This window comes from Cataglyphis hispanica, chromosome 1, assembly GCF_021464435.1.
Source record: "Cataglyphis hispanica isolate Lineage 1 chromosome 1, ULB_Chis1_1.0, whole genome shotgun sequence".
Taxonomy (NCBI): domain Eukaryota; kingdom Metazoa; phylum Arthropoda; class Insecta; order Hymenoptera; family Formicidae; genus Cataglyphis; species Cataglyphis hispanica.
Window position 1 is genome coordinate 15,917,376 of NC_065954.1, and position 19,896 is coordinate 15,937,271.

Genomic DNA, 19,896 nt, shown 5'->3' on the forward strand with positions numbered 1-19,896 from the left:
TTCTAACTGTATTATTTGCATTGTCGTTTCTTTCTCTCTCTCTCTCTCTCTCTCTCTCTAATTTTTTTTCATGTAATAAAAAAGAATAATAAATCTATCTATACATATATTTATATATGTATCAGTATAATACTGCAAATATTACTAATAAATAAATTAAAATTTTTATTTAAAACGTTTAATTCTAAATGATAATTTGGAAATTATTTTTACTAATTACTTTTGAATTAACATACGGCTTTGAAAAAAATTTGTCGTACACTAACGCTCTCTCGTTATTAAATATTACACGGCTAAAAAATTTTTTTTTGGAAATATCTAGATAAATTTTCATGATACACCATGCATGATACACATACGGAGAAATGGACCAATCAAATGTAGAGGATATTATGTGAGGTCATATTAGAATGCAAAAGTATACACCAATCACATGCAGTTATTCATTGAGAGGTCGAGCTACTGGATGCACCCATTATGGGCGCATGATTGGTTGACGTTTAGACTCATTATGTACGTTATCTAGATAGTCCATAATTCTGGCTTTATCAAAATTTCTTTTAATTTCGACAAAAATTTGATTTTTTTTATCTGTATATCCCGTATTCATTAAGAATTTTTAGTCGGCTTAGTGAGTACAATTTATCCTTTTATAAATTTTAAACTTTTCTTTAATATATCATCCTGTATACATGTTTACATACATAAATATATCTTCATCCGCGACAACACCATCCATTACACTTTTCCACTATGCTGACTGGCTCCAAAAATATCATGTCGATTGTGCGCAAATTCAGATCCGCAATGAGATTATTCTCGTCATTTAACGATCACTCCGCTCATCTTTGCGATGACACTTATATTAACATTCATCGGGAGGTGCAGAGATCGAGAGAGTGCGAAAAAACAGCAAAAAAAAATAAAAAAATACGTACATAAAAATTAATTAAGAGCGAAGCGTATACGTAATTATGCAATAGCGAAAAAAAAAGCGAGAGATATATGTCTTTGTCCGACGAGATGCGAGGGAAATGATTTTTGAAAATTCATTTTGTTATTTTTCATTATTACGTTCCAGATTAATGACTACTATCTCTCTTTCAGCTTTCATTACGGATAACCTTCCTCGCTTCCGTAAATCTTCCTTCCTCACTTTTCTCGGGGAGCGTGGGAGAACCGCATTTGCCTCGCGCCTTCAGCTCGCCCGCAACAAGTGTTCCCTAATCGATATCATGCCCTGTGAGACTTTTTCAACGATACTACGAATTCTAGGAGTGCAGTCACATTATATTTTTTACACGGTATAACCTTTAGTCTTTTTCTTTTAAAGCAAAATTATCTTATTACATTCAACTAGATAAATAAACGATAAAACGAAACTATTTGCGAATAATCTTTCCGACACCGGTTGCTCTTATTCAGTTTCTTGTCTTTCTGACAATTAATCCTTTCATTAAGGAGAGATGTTCACTTTAGATAGGATCTTTGTATTGTCAATTTTGTTAATTTTATCAAGCGACGCGATGATTTACTTCCTTATTGGATGTTCCTCTTTATCGTCATCGACGACAGCAATGTACGTGTATGGGTTTTTTCTCTCTCTTCCTCCTACACTCTCTCCTTCTCTTTCCCTCTATCGTTTTGCGTCTTCGGTGGCTCGCTGCCGGCACAATCGATTTCAAAATCCGACGACGTACGGCTTGCGCGCCGTCGCCGCCGCCTGTTGTACCTTCCACCACCTCTTTCTCATCGTCCTGCTTTTGCAGTCAGTACCATTGCTGCGGCGGAACCGGCGGCCGTCCACGGGAACATGATCCAGGAGGTCCTCGCAGCCAGCACCGCCGAGTGGTGATCATCAGCTCTTTCGCAAAGCGGGTGTTTCTCGTGGCGGCAATGTGCCGCAGGGTGTGAACAGACCGCGTTACGTCACGCCCAGGTGAGAACAAATTTACATTCACATCGTAGTTTCATCCTGCACGATCTTCTCTTTTAATTTTTTTTTAACGAGAAATATCTGAAAAAGTTTGTGGTGTAAATTTGCGTCTAAAAGTTACCTAAAAAGAGCCTCTTTGTAATTATTTTTAAGCATCAGACTATCGTGTTCTGCGCTTCTAGAAGATTTCTTTGTACATTTTTTCTTTTTATTTTTAAGGATAAATTAAGAATTGTGTAATTAAAGGGGCTGTCAGTATATATCAGTATATATGAGAACACGTATTCCTTCTTTGCCGGCATTATAATTGCACGCTACCATATTTACATTGTATATTTAAGCGTTATGTGCGACTGACAATGAATATATCGCGGGTATTTGTGTAAACAAAAGCGTATAAATCGAACTCAAATACTTAATACGAATTGTAAAAATCATTATCTTGCTTCCGATAAAATCTGAGAATAATCTGGGAGCTATAGAGTTAAAATCGGATATATGGCGACGCGCAAGTTTCCCAAGGGGATGTTAATTTGTCTTCGGAGGAGGGTGAACGTGACTACAACCTGATGCTTTGACTACGACATATAGAAATATAAAAGTGATCGTGAAAAGAGGATGCTTTTCGAAGATAAATGGTAGAACGGAAGTCCATCCGGAAACAGCAATCCAAGGATAAAATTCTCTCTGCAAAAAAATTGTAAACGATGTTTTTTTTTATTTCTATCTCTTTTACAATGCTGTATATTGAAGGAAGTATGTAATTATGAATGTCAAACGGATCACGGTTTCTTTCGTTTTTTTTTTTCGTATTTTGTTTAACAGAATCAGATTCGTAGCGTTTTTGTTGTCAGTCAGAGTTGCTGAAAGTGGGGTAGATTATGCCGTTGGCTTTTGTTAGATTCGCATTCGATCGAGTGCGGGCGATGCACTCCGGGGCGATGCACCTAGAAAAGTACTTACACTAGCTTTCTAGAAACTGTTGCCGCATAAGTCCGAGTGTACTTTCATATTAAATAAACAATTTGCGAATTATCTTACCGCAAGAATAGAAATACGTTTGGGTGTTTTTAAGATTCGAGAATATTTTACATACTCTCCCAGTGACTTTCTAATCATCAAAAATTATAACGATTTCAAGTTATTAAAACTCACAAACAATAGAAATAATCCATAATGTTTTTACGTCATTTAATATTTACCAGTATGCCAACATAGCGTTCGTCTTATTTTTCTGCAAATAAAAAATGTCCGAGAAATGTGAGATAAAATTATCCTATTATATGTAGAAGCATGAAAGAGCGGGCGGAGTGACGTAAAGTGGATTCACAATTGCAGGAACATCTATGGGCCGTAAACGGTGGTGGCGAGGTCTGGTGGAGCTGTTGGTGCTCTGTGTCCTCCATCATGTCATCGTTCTCGCTGATGGCAATGTTGGTGAGTACTGAATATTATTATTTGAACGAACGAGGAGAGATAAAGGCGTTCATTCTCAGAGTACATCTCAGTACACTCAACTCTCGACGCAAATCGTTCGTAATCTGAATAGAATCACGCGATTATTATTTTCCATACAGAAATATATTTTGCGAGTAAAGAGATTAGTGCCAAAAATATTTTTCCCGATAAGATTTATTTTCACTTGAAGAAAATCTTGAATCATCGTTTTTATCTATTTTTCAATTTCAACGAATGCGCATTTTAATTTTAAGTGACCAGAAATTAAGTTTAAATTAAATTAAGTTAAGAAATTAAATCAAGTTTTTAGATGTGTATCGCGTCCTTAGAAGTCTTCGTCGAATGTGTGGCTTTATCTCTCTCTTGAATTAATAAAGGGATGAACTTTAAGTCTCCCTATATAGAGAAAGAGATAAGCGAGATTTTTAAAGAGATGGGAGATATAATGTATAGTTTGTGAAGCGTTCTATTCGACATGTTTTACATTGTAAACCATCGTTAAATTGCGCTTCGCGCAATCAAGCAGAAACCCTTTGTGCGTGAGCGCTAACACGAAGATATAACAAAGGATGGGAGATATATTACGTACATATAGCGACAGAACGTTAAGAGATAATGGTATGGACCAAGTCCACAGTAAACTCAATTAAATAATGAAATAAAATTACATCACTGTTTTTTAATTATATAGCTATAATTTAACACTACAAAAGAAATTGAAGAACTTACAAGATTCACGAGATAAATTTTATTTTAATTTAAAATAAAATTCTAAATCTCTCTATAAAATCTTTAAGTCTTTGTATAAATCTTGAAATGTTTTCAAATTTCTCTAAAACAAAATCCGAAATATATTTCTATAACAATATCTAATAGCTCAGGTTAACAATCTCTTGTTCCTCTCAGGTTAGCAATATTCTCTTGTTCCTCTATAAAAATAAATCTTATCTTTTCAATCGATATTTTTCTCGCCGATACGTGATGTGAGTGCTCACCTCGAGGTATAAACATCGATCGCGCACTAATGGTTGACGCCCCGTTAGGTTGTCGCGTGATATTACACTTCTTTAAGTATTGCTTGCTCACACATTTGTATGAAAGTGCACTTATCGATCATCAACACATCGGAAGAAAGAGCGAATTACTCTTTAATAACCGCAAAGAATATTGTTTACATTTGACAAGAATACGACTGTAAGGTGCAATGATCAATTGAATTCACGCGTAAAAGTTGCACAATACCACGTAATAGAGGAAGATATTTTAATTATTCTATTTTATCTTTCATTTTATTGCTTTATTATAATTTAATTAATTAGCGCTGTGGGCAGAATTCGAAAGAGTTTGAAGGACTCATCCTACATACTAAAACATTGATCGATAATTTTAATTTATATTATCTGTCTGTGTTTCTGCTTAAAGTAATAGGAAAAAGAGAGTTTTGACGTTAATTGACGTTGGTGCGACTTTAAAGTTTTGCGAATAATATTCCAGGCACCATATCGACTTCCGGTTGACGTCAACGGAAAGCTTTACATTATCGTTCGCGGTGCACTTTTACGAGAAGCCAGGATTAGGGTCATTGATCTTTATCGATCATTTTTATTATTGTTTTTGTTATACTCTTCATTTCGATGCATAACTTATACGAGTTTACTAACATTCCTCTATGTTGATATGAAAATTTGTCTAGAAGATTACTAAAAGAAAATTGATACCGTAAAATACGCACTTTTACAATCTATCACTTATAGCAGCTAAGGGAGATAAATTGTGTTCTCTTGAGACAATATATATATATATATATATATTTTAGTTTTCTCGGTTATATATCACTTCCATTCCCCCGACTATATCACTTGCTTTGTTTTCATATCGAAGTATCGATCATTTTGAAGTATCTATAAGTAAAATTGAGAGACGAGGAACGTTTTCTTGAAGAGAAATCGAGATTCGTAATTAGGGAAAAAATCAAAAGAAAAAAATAATAATGCGAATCAATTATATGTGATAATGAGATAATAAAGTTTTATTGGGAAAGAGGGAAAGAAAAATATTTAGGATTGCATCTGACTGATATTTAGTAACATAAAGTAAAACGTTATGTAAAACAAAATATTTTCTTTTCTCTGAATCTTTGAAATAATCGATTCTTTTTTTATATTTTCAGTTTTTAATTAAAGAAACTATAAATAACAACGAAAGAATATTAAATGAAGGCTGAAAATTTTCGAGATAATCCTCCGCTCTCATCACTGACGTTCTTCAAATTTGGCGATATTCCGTCTCTAAAGATCAAGAGGATCTTTCTTTCTCTCTCTCTCTTTCTCCCTCTTTCTCTTTATAGTCATATGCACAGATATATAGGAGAAATGTTCGATTTTCGCCCACGACAACAACTCGACAGTTATCGAGCGTTCATCCCACGCAGCCACCGCCTTCGCGAATTTCGAGATCTCTCTTTCGCACGCGCGTAACACTGTCTCTCTCTCTCTCTCTCTCTTCCTCTTTTTCTATCTTTCTCTTTTGCACGCGCGCTCTTGCAAATACATGTGACGCGACTCTTTGCTCTATCTCTATCTCATATACCCCTCTCGCCTCGTTTAACCCTGCCACCACACGCAATCTTTCTGTTATTACCGCGGGAGGTACACACATCCACGTGTACCTCATTGATACTCACCGTTTCTGCATTTCAATTTTCTTCTATTCATATATGAGCATATGTGTGTGTGTGTGTATATGTGCATGTGGGTATATGTTTGATAGATGTACGTTTGTATATGTGCAATTCACCTGCTTGGCCAAGCCAACTCCACATATTTGATTCCTCGGGCGAAGATATTTTCTCTACGTAACAGAATACCGATTTTATTCATCTAGAATGGAGGGTGAATGTTATATATGAAATATAATATTGCCAAGGGATGATCTTCTGATGATTAGATATATTTTTATGCGAGATGTATAACTCAGCTATCATAATATTTCGATTACAACTAATTCTATTCATGACTTCCCTGATAAACAAAGATGATCTTCCCGCAGCAATGTTATGAATTTTTTTTCAAACGATTATGTAAACATTATTTAAATTCTTTTTTACAACTTATCAGGAATGTTTAAACAGGTTTTATTCAATTTTGACTCTTTCTCGGCAAGTGTTTACTCTATTGCATGTTGTGAATTTTATTTCATTCCTTTAGTCGCGTAATAGATTTTCATATCTCTCTCGCATATTCAAGAGAGATTTATTTTCTTTCTCTTGTTAATGAATATAAATGTATATACATATATGAGTAACATTTCTCTTCCTTTATTTTGTTACATTATTCCATTATTTACTTCAATGCAGCTATAATTCATAATTTGTTACACGCTAAAAACGCAGTCATATCAAAAGGATGAGTGCGTTCACTCGTAGCCTGTGATCGTTTATTAACCGTGCTCTATATATTTCCGCACTCTGAGCACGTATAAACACGTGCGTGTCCTATTAATCACACACAACCGCGCTTCCGTTTTTTAATCTTTTATGCATCGGATATCATTAATCGTCTGACAAGCTCTCACGAGATTACAGTTTCTATAGAAATTGCATGACGAATGAATGGTAAAGAACATCTACATAGATTTAAAAAATTTATTGTCTAACAAAACGATCTTTTTTAATCGCAAGCTTTGGATAATAATCGGGACGGATTGAATGGAGAGTTAAATTATTAATTGGCACAAGAGTTTGATTAAAAATCATAAAGAAAGGAAGAATTTGAGATCAAACGAGACATCTCGAGCTTTTTTCTTCCTCTTTTTTTGAATGATTAAATGAAATTTATACATAGTTTTTTGATGAAAATGTGTTGGTCAAGGCGCAAATCAATTATTTGCATGCCAAGACAGGACTAGACTATTATTAAAAAGCTCCATTTTTTCTGAATTTATCCATGATATTAAACGCAACACTAAAGCTATTTCGGGCGGATTATGATTAAACTTTCTCTGTTATAGACATTTCCAGTGTGATGCTATTTTTATTCCGTAATAATATGTTTCGTGAGTTATGTGATATGACGTGGAGCGACCCGGTCGATTGTATCATGAGCGAACGCCCTTAAACAAGACTAGAATCAGGTTACACATCTGTGTCGAAATATTCGCGCATTTTAATGCGCATATGACGCAGATGCTTGGAATTGTACACGCAAGAGAAAACTAATTAATTATTATATGTTGGAGCTAAAATCTCTCTCTCCCTTATTATACAAATAATTTTTCAATGTAATCGTTCTGTGTTTCCAGGATGTCTATTTAGCGAGGACATATGTGATCCCGAGGCGGAAAAATGCTTTGACGGTAATAGCATTGTATGATTAATTTTTATTACTAAATTAATAACAAAGTGCAAAATTCTATCTCAGTCCTAGCTTCTCTTTTATCTTGCGATATATGGAGTCAAATAAATAAAAATTAATTTTGCACGAATATAAAAGTTTAACTGATAAGTTAATTATTAACTCAATCGTGTGAATGACATTAATATAGAATTCAGTAGATTTTTATTTTATTTACGAATACATGCTTTTTAATATCGATATCATTCTTTCAGATCTTGCGTTTGGCAAATGTATACCTCGATATATCAATTTAGAAAATGACGATTTATATCGGTAAGTTCTATAGTTATGATAAAAATTAAATTTTAAAATTGGAATATATTTTTGCATCTATCAATTATTCGCATTAAAATGTCTCTCTTTTTCTTTCAAATGTTAACCCGATATGTCACGAGTACAATATATATATATATATATATATATATATATATATATATATATATATAAAAATATGTAAATCAAATTCTCTGACCAATTAATTTTATCACCAGGTAGTGAAATGGTTTCGTTACTACGTCTTTATCGTCTTTATTATCGTACATGTTAATCCATACTTTAGGGCGATCGACTTATAAAATTGATGCATTATATAATTATGTAAAGCATAATATGCTCTATTCTTTATATTACTCAGATATAATCTTGATACCGATGAGTTGGAGTTATTAAGACTGCAGCTGGAGAAATTGGAGTCCGAAGGATACAAATGGAAGCATCCCTTTACACAATGTATTATGCAAACGTCGCTATATAATCTCCGGCATGGGTACGTCACTCTGTTGGAGCTAGTAATCGTGATAAACGATTGCGCTAACGAATTAAAATTCATCGACTTGCACGCAAATTAACACATACATGGACTCTTCGTAATTTTAATTTGAATATGCAGATTTTTAAAATGTTATTTCTTTTTCCATCATATAAAATATTTTGTCTATTATTTTTATAATATCTTTAAAATACAGTGAATATATTATCTTACACTAATTTTTGTTTAAATATTCCCAACTAGGAATTATTATAAAAAACTTGTACACGATGAATAAAACACATCATTTTCACGTTAAACAAAATGTATGAAAAACAGCTTACGAATTGTATTATCAAGTATCGTTTAAGAAAATTTAATCCGCCGAAACTTTTTAGACGAGACGATCCCTCCGATATTCGTCTCTGCGAATACCTGAAGAAATCGAGTCTCGACGAACAAGATGGACTTACTGACAAGGTTAGCGTAAAACATAATCTGGTTACAAATTGTTCACATCGATAGCGTGAACGTAACACATCCTGATCGTACGCGGAAAATAGTTTCTTGTGTCAACATCATCGACTCTGATCGCGATTATTTCTACCAAAAAATATCCTATTTCCCGCAATACAATATCGCTCCGACATTCAGCCATCGATTTCTTTTTTCCAGGTAATTCCAGCGGTTGCCATACTAAGAATATCCACGGACAATGAGAATCCCGAGAGTAATTTGGTCAACGCTCTATATCGCTCCGCGGATATTGAGAACAAGTATGTTTCATCTTGATCGAAGAGAAATTGATAATGACAATCAATTCTAAGTTTCTATAATTTCATAGAAGCATGTTACAATTCTTTAATTAAATTTACATTTCTCCTTTTGCAGAAAGCGCATTTTTTAAATCAATTTTTTTATTTTATATTCTATTAAGCAGGTTACCAACTTTCTACGGCGAACAAGAATTACTGCCGTATAATTGGGAATCCATCGGACCTGTTTACAGATCTGAATATAGAAACTGGCATACCGACAAGAATGAGCGGGTTTCAGACAATAACGAGGAATACAATGAGTATGGAAAATACTCTCCGAATGATGTAGGCGAACGATTATATCCGCGCAGGATGCGTCGCTACAGCTTTGTCGACGGATATAGAAATGATGGTATCGATCCCCTAATAGATCTGGGAGACGAGAGATTGCCTGAAGACAATGACGATGTACAGCTCTTGTCTGCTGATGAGTTTGAATTTTTACCAAACGAGAAATCGTTGGATTACACGTTGCTAGAATCCTCTCCTGACAACGAGAGGAATGAGAGGGAAAATGAGAGAGCGTTTTCCAGAAAATATAAGCACCGAAAAAAACCACCAAGCCTTGAATTTCTCGATTTTGATGCATCGACGAGACTAAATAACGAGAAGAGAATGACAATCAGACGTGAAGACGAGGATATCGATTACGAGGACAGCGGAGCTAATGAAAATAACTCGGCAGAGATTGAGGGATCAGACATTTCTTCGAAGATAAGCGGCATGTACACCGAAGGAGGAGTTGTACGGCCTTTGAAACATGAAGTTGATGCGAGTGGTGAGTTTATCGCGCTTTATTAAATTGTCTGAACATTTTAATTTTTTGCTTAAATGTATTCAATTTGTAGGGACTTTGTATGATGAGATGTATGACAACAATGATTTGAATGCGCTTCTAAGGCGAGAATTGGCTGGCTTCAAACGCAGAGAACGTTTGGATGTAAAGAAACCCGGACCGTTATTTTCAACGAATAATTACGCATTTAAAACCCAAACTCCGCTTAGTAAGTGAACCTAATATTTTTATACAGTTTTAATTGTCCTGCAATCTGTTTTATCACTTTTAAGCGATCTTCATTAAGTAACTTGAAGATATAATTGTTAATAAGATGAAGCAATTATTTCATTTTAATAATTAACTAAATATTTTGATAACAGAAAACTGTTTAAAATCATGCATTATGTTTTACAGTTTCTCTTGATAATGATTATTCCGCGTCGGACAATCAGAATGTAAGTGTAAATGAGCCCAAAATTTTGTCTGCATTAGATTGTAGAAATTACATCAGCATTATATTTTAGGATAACGAGATATACGCACCATTAACGAAAAAAGAATTACGTGGTACGTACAAAGCTAATGAGGACTCGCCAAGGACTTATAAAAACGTCGATCTGGATTACGTCTATATCGAGTTCGAGGAAGCATTTCACAGATGGCTCGAAGGAGAACACGTGGTCGCTAAGGTAAATTAATACTATTAATTCAGAATTATAGAGAATATTTAAAAAAGACATAAATAAAATTATAAATAGCGCATTAAATTTTACGCAAACCTCATGTAAATTTCTTCAGGTCGAAGAATTCTTAGGATTGCCCTCTGGGACTTTGAGAGATATACGAGTAGGCCGTGCAGAAGTAACATTCAAGGTCATCCAGAACGACAAAAACTATAATGCTACCGACGTCGCCAACAATATTGGTATGATATAATTTACATATTGTATTTTTTACAGAGATTCCGAAAATATTATAATATAAAAGATATGTGTAAAAGTAAATTTATTTTTGCGTCCAATAATAAGACCTATCGTATTTTAGATAACATACGTGGCAAATTACAAGATGCATTAGGAGTCAGAGTCATTCGAGCGGGTATAGGAAACAAGGTATATTCGTAATAAACATTTCTTTTCGAAAAATAGATCTTCAAATTTTGCATGTACACGGAATATCACCATATCAACATCACATAAATGCATCTTCCTATAGGCTAAATTACCGGCCACTTTAGAGGTAGCTAGGAAAAGTGAAATGAACTCTAGCTTGTTCGGTGCGTTAGTGGCTGCTGGCGTCGCAGCTACGATTGCGGCAGCGGTGGTTACGCTGATAATAGCGCGTCGGCACGCAAAATGTCGAGCAAAACTCGCCGGATTGACTACCCCGGATCCGGAGGCGTCTAAGGATTACCAAGATCTGTGCAGAGCGAGGATGCAGGCGAAACAGCCGAGCGAGAAGATGGAATCGCCGCGTATCACGAGCTTATCACGCGAGAGCGAGTCTAATAATCTGCCTTCCAATCGCTCCAGTACATCTTCTTGGGGCGAGGAGCCTACCCTGTCCAACATGGACATATCTACCGGTCACATGGTTCTCGTAAGTAAAAATTAATTAAGAATGAAAAAAAAGATGAGAAAAAGAAAGAAAAGCTAGATACATATAAAAGTTCAAAATTTTACTTGCAGAGTTATATGGAGGATCATTTGAAAAACAAGGATCGTTTGGATCAGGAATGGGCGGCGTTGTGTGCCTATGAAGCTGACCCATCATCAACGGAAATTGCAGAGAGTGAAGCGAACATCCAACAGAATCGTTCCGGTGCAGCACTTCCCTACGATCATTCTCGGGTAGTTCTGAACGATCTCGCGAACGCTAATAATTCCGACTACATAAACGCTTCCACGATCGTAAGTAACTCATACGATATCATGTTTTTGTTCGGCCATTTCTTCATTGTATTCTCCTGAAGCTTGTGGAAGTTTTTTCTTTTTTTTTTCTCAAAACTAGATGTGTCGTAGCAATGTTTCAAACAATTCGTAGAATTTTAGAAAAGATATAGGAATAAATGTGGTCGTTCTTTTTAATCCAAGGGCATGAATATAACAAATGGAGAAATTAATGTTATAAAAAAGAAAAATAAGTGCGCAATATTTTACAAACCAGGATTCAGGAGGATATCATATTATTTCGATACGTGAAAAATTCTAAACAAAACAAAATATAAACAAAATTTGATATACAAAAAAAGATTATTCTGATTATTCTAATAAAATTGCAAAGTAAAGCTTTTTTAAGAATAAAATAAATATTCTCGTTTTCACGCGATAACACATATTGCTGATATACGTACACATTCGATTTTCTGGCCGCCGCATCGCAATATAAATGTAGAAGTCGGTAAGTTACAGTCGAGATGAGCATGTCGAATTGATCGTTTATCGCAAAATCGCAATTCACGGCGCAATTTGTCAGGCTAATGCTTGCGGTAGATATCTTTTTTTTTTTTTAGTGCATCACGTAATCATAACGCAGCGAACAAATTCTAGCATGTTTTTATTAATGAGCAAATATTTTTCAATTGATGAGCTTATATATTTTTCAATTGCACAGTTGGCGATGTATGGCCGTATTATTGTTTACCCGATATATCCCCGTGTCGTAAATGGAAAACCTGAACAAAAAAAGTGAAAAGCGATGATAAAACGAAAACTTAATTGGAATCATATCGTTCTTACATATGTACAGTTCTTTCACTAAATAAATAAATTGAAAATATACAGGATATTGCATAATCCTGTTTTAAATCGAAGAAAAATAAGATTATGGTTTCTGAGACATCGAATATGAAATGGATTAACTAGATTGATCGAATTTTTCGTTTTTCCGACACATGAATCACATATTAAAAAGAAAAAGTAACGAATTTTTCGATTAATCTAATATTATTTACGATGCGATTTATCGGATATTATTCTCATCGAGGCTGTAATATCGTGATTCGTTTTTTCTTCTTTGCAGACGGATCACGATCCCCGCAATCCGGCTTATATAGCCACGCAAGGGCCGTTACCACAGACCACGGCTGATTTCTGGCAATTAGTTTGGGAACAAGGCAGCGTGGTGATCGTGATGCTGACACGACTCACCGAGGAGGGCCGCGCCATGTGTCACCGTTACTGGCCCGAGGAGGGATCAGAGCTCTATCACATCTACGAAGTGCATCTGGTATCGGAGCATTTCTGGTGTGATGATTATCTGGTGCGCTCCTTCTATCTCAAAAACTTACGCACCTGCGAGACCCGTACCGTTACGCAATTCCATTTCTTGTCCTGGCCGGAAAATGGCGTACCGTATTCCACAAAAGCTCTGCTCGAGTTCCGCAGGTTAGTGTTGATTTCATTTATTATTAGAAAAATTTTATTTTGTTATTATGCATTAATTTATTTTGGGAATTATTATCCATAATCTATATTATTAAGAATTTATTGTAATTATTATTTATTAAAAATATTTATAATATTGTAGATTCAAGAAGAAAATCTAAGGATAATTTTCGTTTTAAAATTATATTTTGATCTTTTTCTCGTTATAGGAAAGTCAATAAATCGTATCGTGGAAGATCATGTCCGATAGTCGTGCATTGCAGGTGAGTGTATAATTTATATTGTTGAAAATTAGCGATAGCGATATTTATATTATGTAATTTTTCTACAGCGATGGAGCTGGACGAACCGGAACTTACTGTTTGATTGACATGGTACTAAATCGCATGACGAAGGGAGCGAAGGAGATCGACATCGCCGCCACTCTTGAGCATATTAGGGATCAAAGGCCCGACATGGTTGCTACGAAACAACAATTCGAGTTTGTCCTGATGGCAGTGGCGGAGGAAGTGCACGCGATCCTCAAAGCTTTACCGGTACCGCCTACCGAGAAATCCGCGGCAAGTGGTTCCTCGCCACCTGCGAAATCGGAACAGTGAAACTAACGCTGGTAATGCGCGAATTCAACCCTAAACAGTATAAAGAAATCTGGACGATTTCTATTTTATTCTAATGGACTTGACAAGAAGTTTGTTGTTTCTTTACATTTTTATAAATGAAATTGAAAAGATTTTATTTTTTTAAATAATTTTTTAAGCTGATACTTTTTCACGATTTGACCGATATGATCGATATATGAAAAGTCCAGATATATTAAACAATAGTAACATTTTGTACTATTCAGGGTTAAAATCGCAATCGAGATATAAAAGGTAAGAGGTATCTATTCCATTTATTTCGATGTGTCATGGGAAACCTATACTTTTACTAACTGTTTACTATGATGTATCCTATCGAGGAGTAAAGAGCGAATCGATCGGTTTTTTCGGTTAGAATTTTCTACACGCTCGGTACTTCCCGATTAAAATGCACCTTTCGCGTGTTATTAGTTTTAGAGAGCACCAAAACGTCGCGAGCTTCTTCTTTCATATTCCGACTACTGTACTTATTCTCCGAAGCGCGAAAGAAAAATGATAGTCGACTTGAACTCTTAGAGCACGAGAAATATATAAATGTATAACCAAAGTTTGCAGTTTTAAGTTAAGTGCAATGTATAAGAGAAGAGAAAAGTAAGAGCAAGAGATTTGAAGAAATGTATTTATGTTAAGGTAATCTAAAATATGATGCATAATTTTTTTTATCACCTTTTTTTACTCTATAAGATGATACCGTTTTATTATCATCACGTACATCCTTTTCTGCTCATTCAGACGCGGCCTATTTCAAGGATCAGGTATTTTTAGAGAACAGACAGATACAACAGATCGACACAGATCGGGACATGATTTGCCACCAGAGGCAATATAATATATCAATGATTGAGCTCTATTACTGTGCGATCGGTCGGTGATACAACGGAACATTTTATATTAGTAGAGTCCACATAGTACTTTGTTTAGCGTTAAATGCAGCCGTTTGACATCGAAGTGGAACTTTATTCATTTGTTATAGGGATTGCACGCAGTATTAATAATTGTAAATTTGACGAGATCAAATTAGCTGCGTTTAACATTAGATAATATATGACATAAATACAGATCAGGATTTTCATTATCTATCGACAAAATGTATAGTATTGTTCTTCGTAGACAAAAGGATTTTTCATTATGAAATATCTATAAAACCGAGAAATTGTATTGATTTTTAATAGTTTAAAAAAATGTATCATATAAGCTCAGTCTCTAATCGTGGTTAATTAATTTTATTTGTACCACGAAACACATTTGCATAACAATGTATTTTTGCGTGTACATATAATTTACGTGTGTACTTCAATTGAATTGCATTAATATGCTCTTTAACTAACGTGCTTTAAAATAGCTTTAAAACTTTGGATAAATCTTTCGACTCGGAAAAATAATCGGTAATAATCAACACAGTTAAGTCAATTGCGTAATACCAAAATATACATACGTGAGCACAAATCTATTTTAGTGCAGCAGATTGAAACAGCACAGTTTTATTATCATATTTATTAAAAAAAATTTTATGTATACATATTTATTTTTTATACAGACGAATTTTTTGGATTATTCGAAGTATCAAATGTATATCGAGCTTTTGTTACGTCGCATCGTAGAGTTATTATGTTTAAAGCATGCGTGGATGATCGATCGAACAGCCACAAATTATCACATCAATCCGCGCAAGAAGCGCGGATATAATCGTGTAATTTAAGCAACATTTTATTTTTCGAAATTGTTGTAAGAAAATTGGCTTGATGTCTTAAAGTTAAAGTGTTATGTGTGCGCGATTGTTCGCTGGAGAATTACATATAGCTTAATGAACGATAATAAATGATGCAGATTATATAACGTAAATATATAATTCACGCTTGGAGTATCCAGGTATATTATATCAGGGTTTAATACTATCTTTAGCGATTCGAAACTCGAAACTTTTTTTGTGATTCGATCGTTTTATTTTTTCTCGCAAATGTGTTCTATACATATCTATTTAATAACGCATCTATTCATTGAAATGAATTAATTTTTGAAAAAATAAGAGAACATCTATTTTGTTTTAAATGTATCTTTGATGTTGCGAGAAATTTATCGGAGCTGATATTAAGAATTAAAGTTTCGCGAGCCTATATAATTAATTAACAACATTATTTTCGAGGGAATTTCGGAAGGGGCAGAAACACTAATGTACCTTGAAACTGTGTCAAACTTCGCTTGATCACTGCAACTAAGTTTGATTAGCCTTCTTTAGTACCGACTCACAAAACAGATTCTATATTTTTATGTAAAGGGATGAATCTATATATTAAAAAAAAAAAATGAAATGATATAGTTATATATATAAATCTATACTATGTTACCCCCAAAATATAATACTATATACATGTTGTAAAATAATAAATCGATCTATGTTCAAGCCATGATCGCATTTATACTTTCCCCATGAAATCTCTTAATGCGTATATTACATTTATATAATTGCAATTGCATTTTATGATCATTATTTAAATTTATAAAATTTTACTAAAGAAAATATAATAAAATGCATGCATGTATGTTTATATTTATGCATATATAATTAATATTTATTATTAGTACAATTTTTATTAATAATATAATGTGAAATAAAATCAAACCCTTTTATTTTGAAATCAATTAAAGTATCTCCTATATTCTGGATTTTTTCTTTCATCTCCATTCTTTTTCAAGAATTCAATTATCTGATTGAATGGTAACATATATGTTAGGTTTTATTTTGCCGATATGTGCTTGACAGTGTCTCAGGAAATTCTGGATCCCAAAATCCTTTTGAAAAAAAAAGTATGTATTTTATATAATATATCACACAAACGATGAGAAACATGAAATATACCTTCTGGTGTACTCGGTCTCTCGTACTTGTGCCGATGCCGCGAGCATTGATTCTTTCGCTTCTGCAATTCGTCCTTCGACAGTAACAGATTTTTGTAATACTAAAAATCATATACAAAATCATAAATTAATATTTCTTTATAAAAAAAAATATTTATTTGTTATATATATATATATATATATTTTATGTAATTATATTAATATTACTTCTTCACATTCCCAACAATCCCAACCATTCAGTTTTGCTCTATCAGCTTTGCATCGCATATTAATCTGCTCTGAAATATTTTCCTTTCTCTGTAGCAGTCTGCAAGTAATATTTTTATTAGATGAATGTAAGAGAAACTTATATTTTATCAAATAATTAATGATATTTACATATTAAACTTAGTCAATGATGTTTTTTTTACAGGTGGCTTGTTCTCCGTATCATCCAAATTGAAATCATTTGTATCATTTTTGTTTACAGCTAGCTTGTCAGGCAGATAAAAGCTTTCATCTTCATAAATAAAACCATTATTTTTTTCAGCAATTTGTACCTTATTTGTTATCAATTGATCTTTTTTTTTAATTTGAACATTGATCTCGCTACATATTTTTATTGGTGAAAGATTACTTACATTAACTTTATCTTTCAATGCATTAACTACAGTATTAGTCATGTTTCCAACCAGTAACTTATCATCTTCCATTTCTATAGAAGTATGTTCAGGTGAAGAACATAATGCAAAATCTATAGTATCTATCATTATTTTTGGTGTAATACTAGAAACAGAATCATGGTCTTTATATTTACCTGAAGAATTTTTTATTGTTTGCTTTGCAAAAGTTTTTCTCTTGAGTCTTAAACGATTTGTAACTTTAGATGTAATATTTCTCTGCGTAGGACTGATTTCTATTACATCCTCAAAAGTTTCATTGATATCTGCAGCATTATTTTCCATAGCAACAGATGCTTTTACTATAGAAATATCTTGTATGGATTCTTGTTCTACCTTTGGCAATATACTGGCTGGTTTATTCTGTTCACTTAATGATATTATTTTCTCGTTACACTTGATTGGATGAAATACTAGGCGAGATTGCTTCAATCTTTTTCCATTTGGTAGAAATGTGGTTTCTACATGTTGCGATGTACTAATCTCTAATTTCTGATTATATTCTGAAGAAACTTTTTCAGAGTTACAATGTGTCTTCGTGTCTGATGTTAAATTATTATTTATCGAAACTACTTCAGGTGAACATGCGAATTTCTTTACAGAAATGCCGCCAGTTCTTAGGCCTTTTCTTGCAAATACTGGACTCTTTGAGGGGCTTTCATTATCGGTATCTTTGCACAGAGACTCTCTCGGACGTGGAGGAGATTCGACTCCAGTATTGGATTTAAGATTAACAGAATCTATATTAAATGTATCTAATTCCAACAAAGAAATACTTTCCTCTTGTGTAATAGTGCTATTATTCAACTGTCTTTGAGATGTTGGTTCATCTTTTATTTCTGTGCAAAGTTTATCTATCTTCATTTGGGATGAGTGTCTACAAAATGGGGATAATTGGTAATTGGTTATGGTAATTGGTAAATGGTATTGGTTTGTGAATTGTTGTAAAATGTTGTAAATATTTGTTCGTAATTTAAATTATACAAATAAGATTAAAAACCTACACATTGCACTGTTCATATTTCTCTTGTAATTTTATGTAATTTTCCCACAAATCTGTAAAACAGTGGAAAAATTATTAAATAAATTATTTATATCAATTCTGTATAATCTGTACAACTCAAATATTTAAATTTTTGCGCGTTTAGTTCGTAGTAACTCTTGCTAAGAAATTCCTAAATTCAAAACGATTATCAATAATTTTTGTCAGAGGGCGCGGATAGTCATTTTAGTAACTAACTAGTTGTTTTGTAGTTTGCAGTTTAAACGATTGATTACGGAGAGTGACGAAATTTCGCGTTATTTTATACTTATTACTTTTCTTTCATTATTTCCAGAGGGCGCAAATATCTGTATGAAAGTTTTCTAAAGTATACATATATATATATACATCAAAACGATTTATAATTCAAAAGTTTACGAATTCAATGCAAATTGAAAAATGTGCACAATTTTACGCGAGACGTTGCAGAAATGATATATATATATATATAATAATTGCTAATTTTTAAATATTTAGCTCGCATTTTCTCTCTTTTTGTCTCATATATTAATATATTTAATAGAGAGAGAGAGAGAGAGAGAGAGAGAGAGAGAGAGAAAGCGAGAGAGAGAGAGAGAGAGACAGAGCAACAAATTGGAGCATTATATGTTTATACTCACTTTGATATTGCTGAAATGCTTCCTGCAAAATTCCTGCATAGCTCTCTATCGCTTTTCTAGCATGTTCATCATGTATGAGATAGTTGAATTGCAGAAATGTTGACATTATCGGAGTACTTATCGTTTCGGAGTAATACGTATCTTTCTTATATAATTTCTTCAGTTAATGTTTATCGTGCCGATTAAATCTTGCCGACAAATTATCCAAATAAAATATACACTTTTTTTTATGTATCTTCACTATCACTTTCACTTAGCTATATGATTCAATATTTATTTATTTACATATATCACACATCTATGCACTCGATACAATCCGCCATAACAGTTCACCACGCAGCATACATCATGACATGAGGCACGAGACAAAAAAAAATTCAAGATCATCTGTCCCAAAAATCCCAAGAGTCCCAAATGGGGAATTTTAAAGGATATTTCTAAACTGTATGGAAAAGAAAAAATTATCTATCATAAAAGTGTTTGTACAGCTTTCTCTCTCTTTCTCTCTCTCTCTCTCTCTCTCTCATTCTATCTTATTGAATTTCATTAAAAAATAATACTTT

At 33.5% G+C, this 19,896-nt stretch overlaps 2 protein-coding genes across 5 annotated transcripts; one reads left to right on the forward strand and one right to left on the reverse strand.

Moving 5' to 3' along the window:
* Nucleotides 1-830: 830 nt before the first annotated feature.
* Nucleotides 831-16,561, forward strand: LOC126848301 (uncharacterized). 3 transcript variants are annotated; one of them, XR_007687244.1, is made up of 20 exons: nucleotides 831-1,304; nucleotides 1,770-1,939; nucleotides 3,275-3,373; nucleotides 7,694-7,747; nucleotides 8,001-8,061; nucleotides 8,423-8,554; nucleotides 8,935-9,016; nucleotides 9,212-9,312; nucleotides 9,474-10,132; nucleotides 10,203-10,358; nucleotides 10,547-10,587; nucleotides 10,657-10,821; nucleotides 10,931-11,057; nucleotides 11,177-11,244; nucleotides 11,348-11,731; nucleotides 11,821-12,042; nucleotides 13,154-13,518; nucleotides 13,728-13,781; nucleotides 13,850-14,786; nucleotides 14,889-16,561. XR_007687244.1 is itself a non-coding variant. In XM_050589091.1 (19 exons), exons 3-19 carry the CDS (start codon nucleotides 3,283-3,285, stop codon nucleotides 14,115-14,117), a joined length of 3,030 nt encoding a protein of 1,009 aa, XP_050445048.1. In that variant the 5' UTR covers nucleotides 831-1,304; nucleotides 1,770-1,939; nucleotides 3,275-3,282; the 3' UTR covers nucleotides 14,118-16,561. The 3 variants fall into 3 exon arrangements, 2 of the variants coding, with proteins under 2 accessions (XP_050445048.1, XP_050445062.1); XM_050589091.1 differs by having other exon boundaries at nucleotides 13,850-16,561; XM_050589105.1 differs by having other exon boundaries at nucleotides 9,477-10,132; nucleotides 13,850-16,561.
* LOC126848634 (uncharacterized) lies at nucleotides 15,622-19,861 on the reverse strand. 2 transcript variants are annotated; one of them, XM_050589661.1, is made up of 7 exons: nucleotides 19,334-19,861; nucleotides 18,676-18,727; nucleotides 17,809-18,548; nucleotides 17,391-17,706; nucleotides 17,220-17,319; nucleotides 17,014-17,113; nucleotides 15,622-16,946 (listed from the first exon to the last, which is right to left on the reverse strand). In XM_050589661.1, the coding sequence occupies exons 1-7, from the start codon at nucleotides 19,437-19,439 to the stop codon at nucleotides 16,885-16,887; spliced, it is 1,476 nt and encodes a 491-aa protein (XP_050445618.1). In that variant the 5' UTR covers nucleotides 19,440-19,861; the 3' UTR covers nucleotides 15,622-16,884. The 2 variants fall into 2 exon arrangements, with proteins under 2 accessions (XP_050445618.1, XP_050445609.1); XM_050589652.1 differs by having other exon boundaries at nucleotides 17,391-18,548.
* Nucleotides 19,862-19,896: the final 35 nt, after the last annotated feature.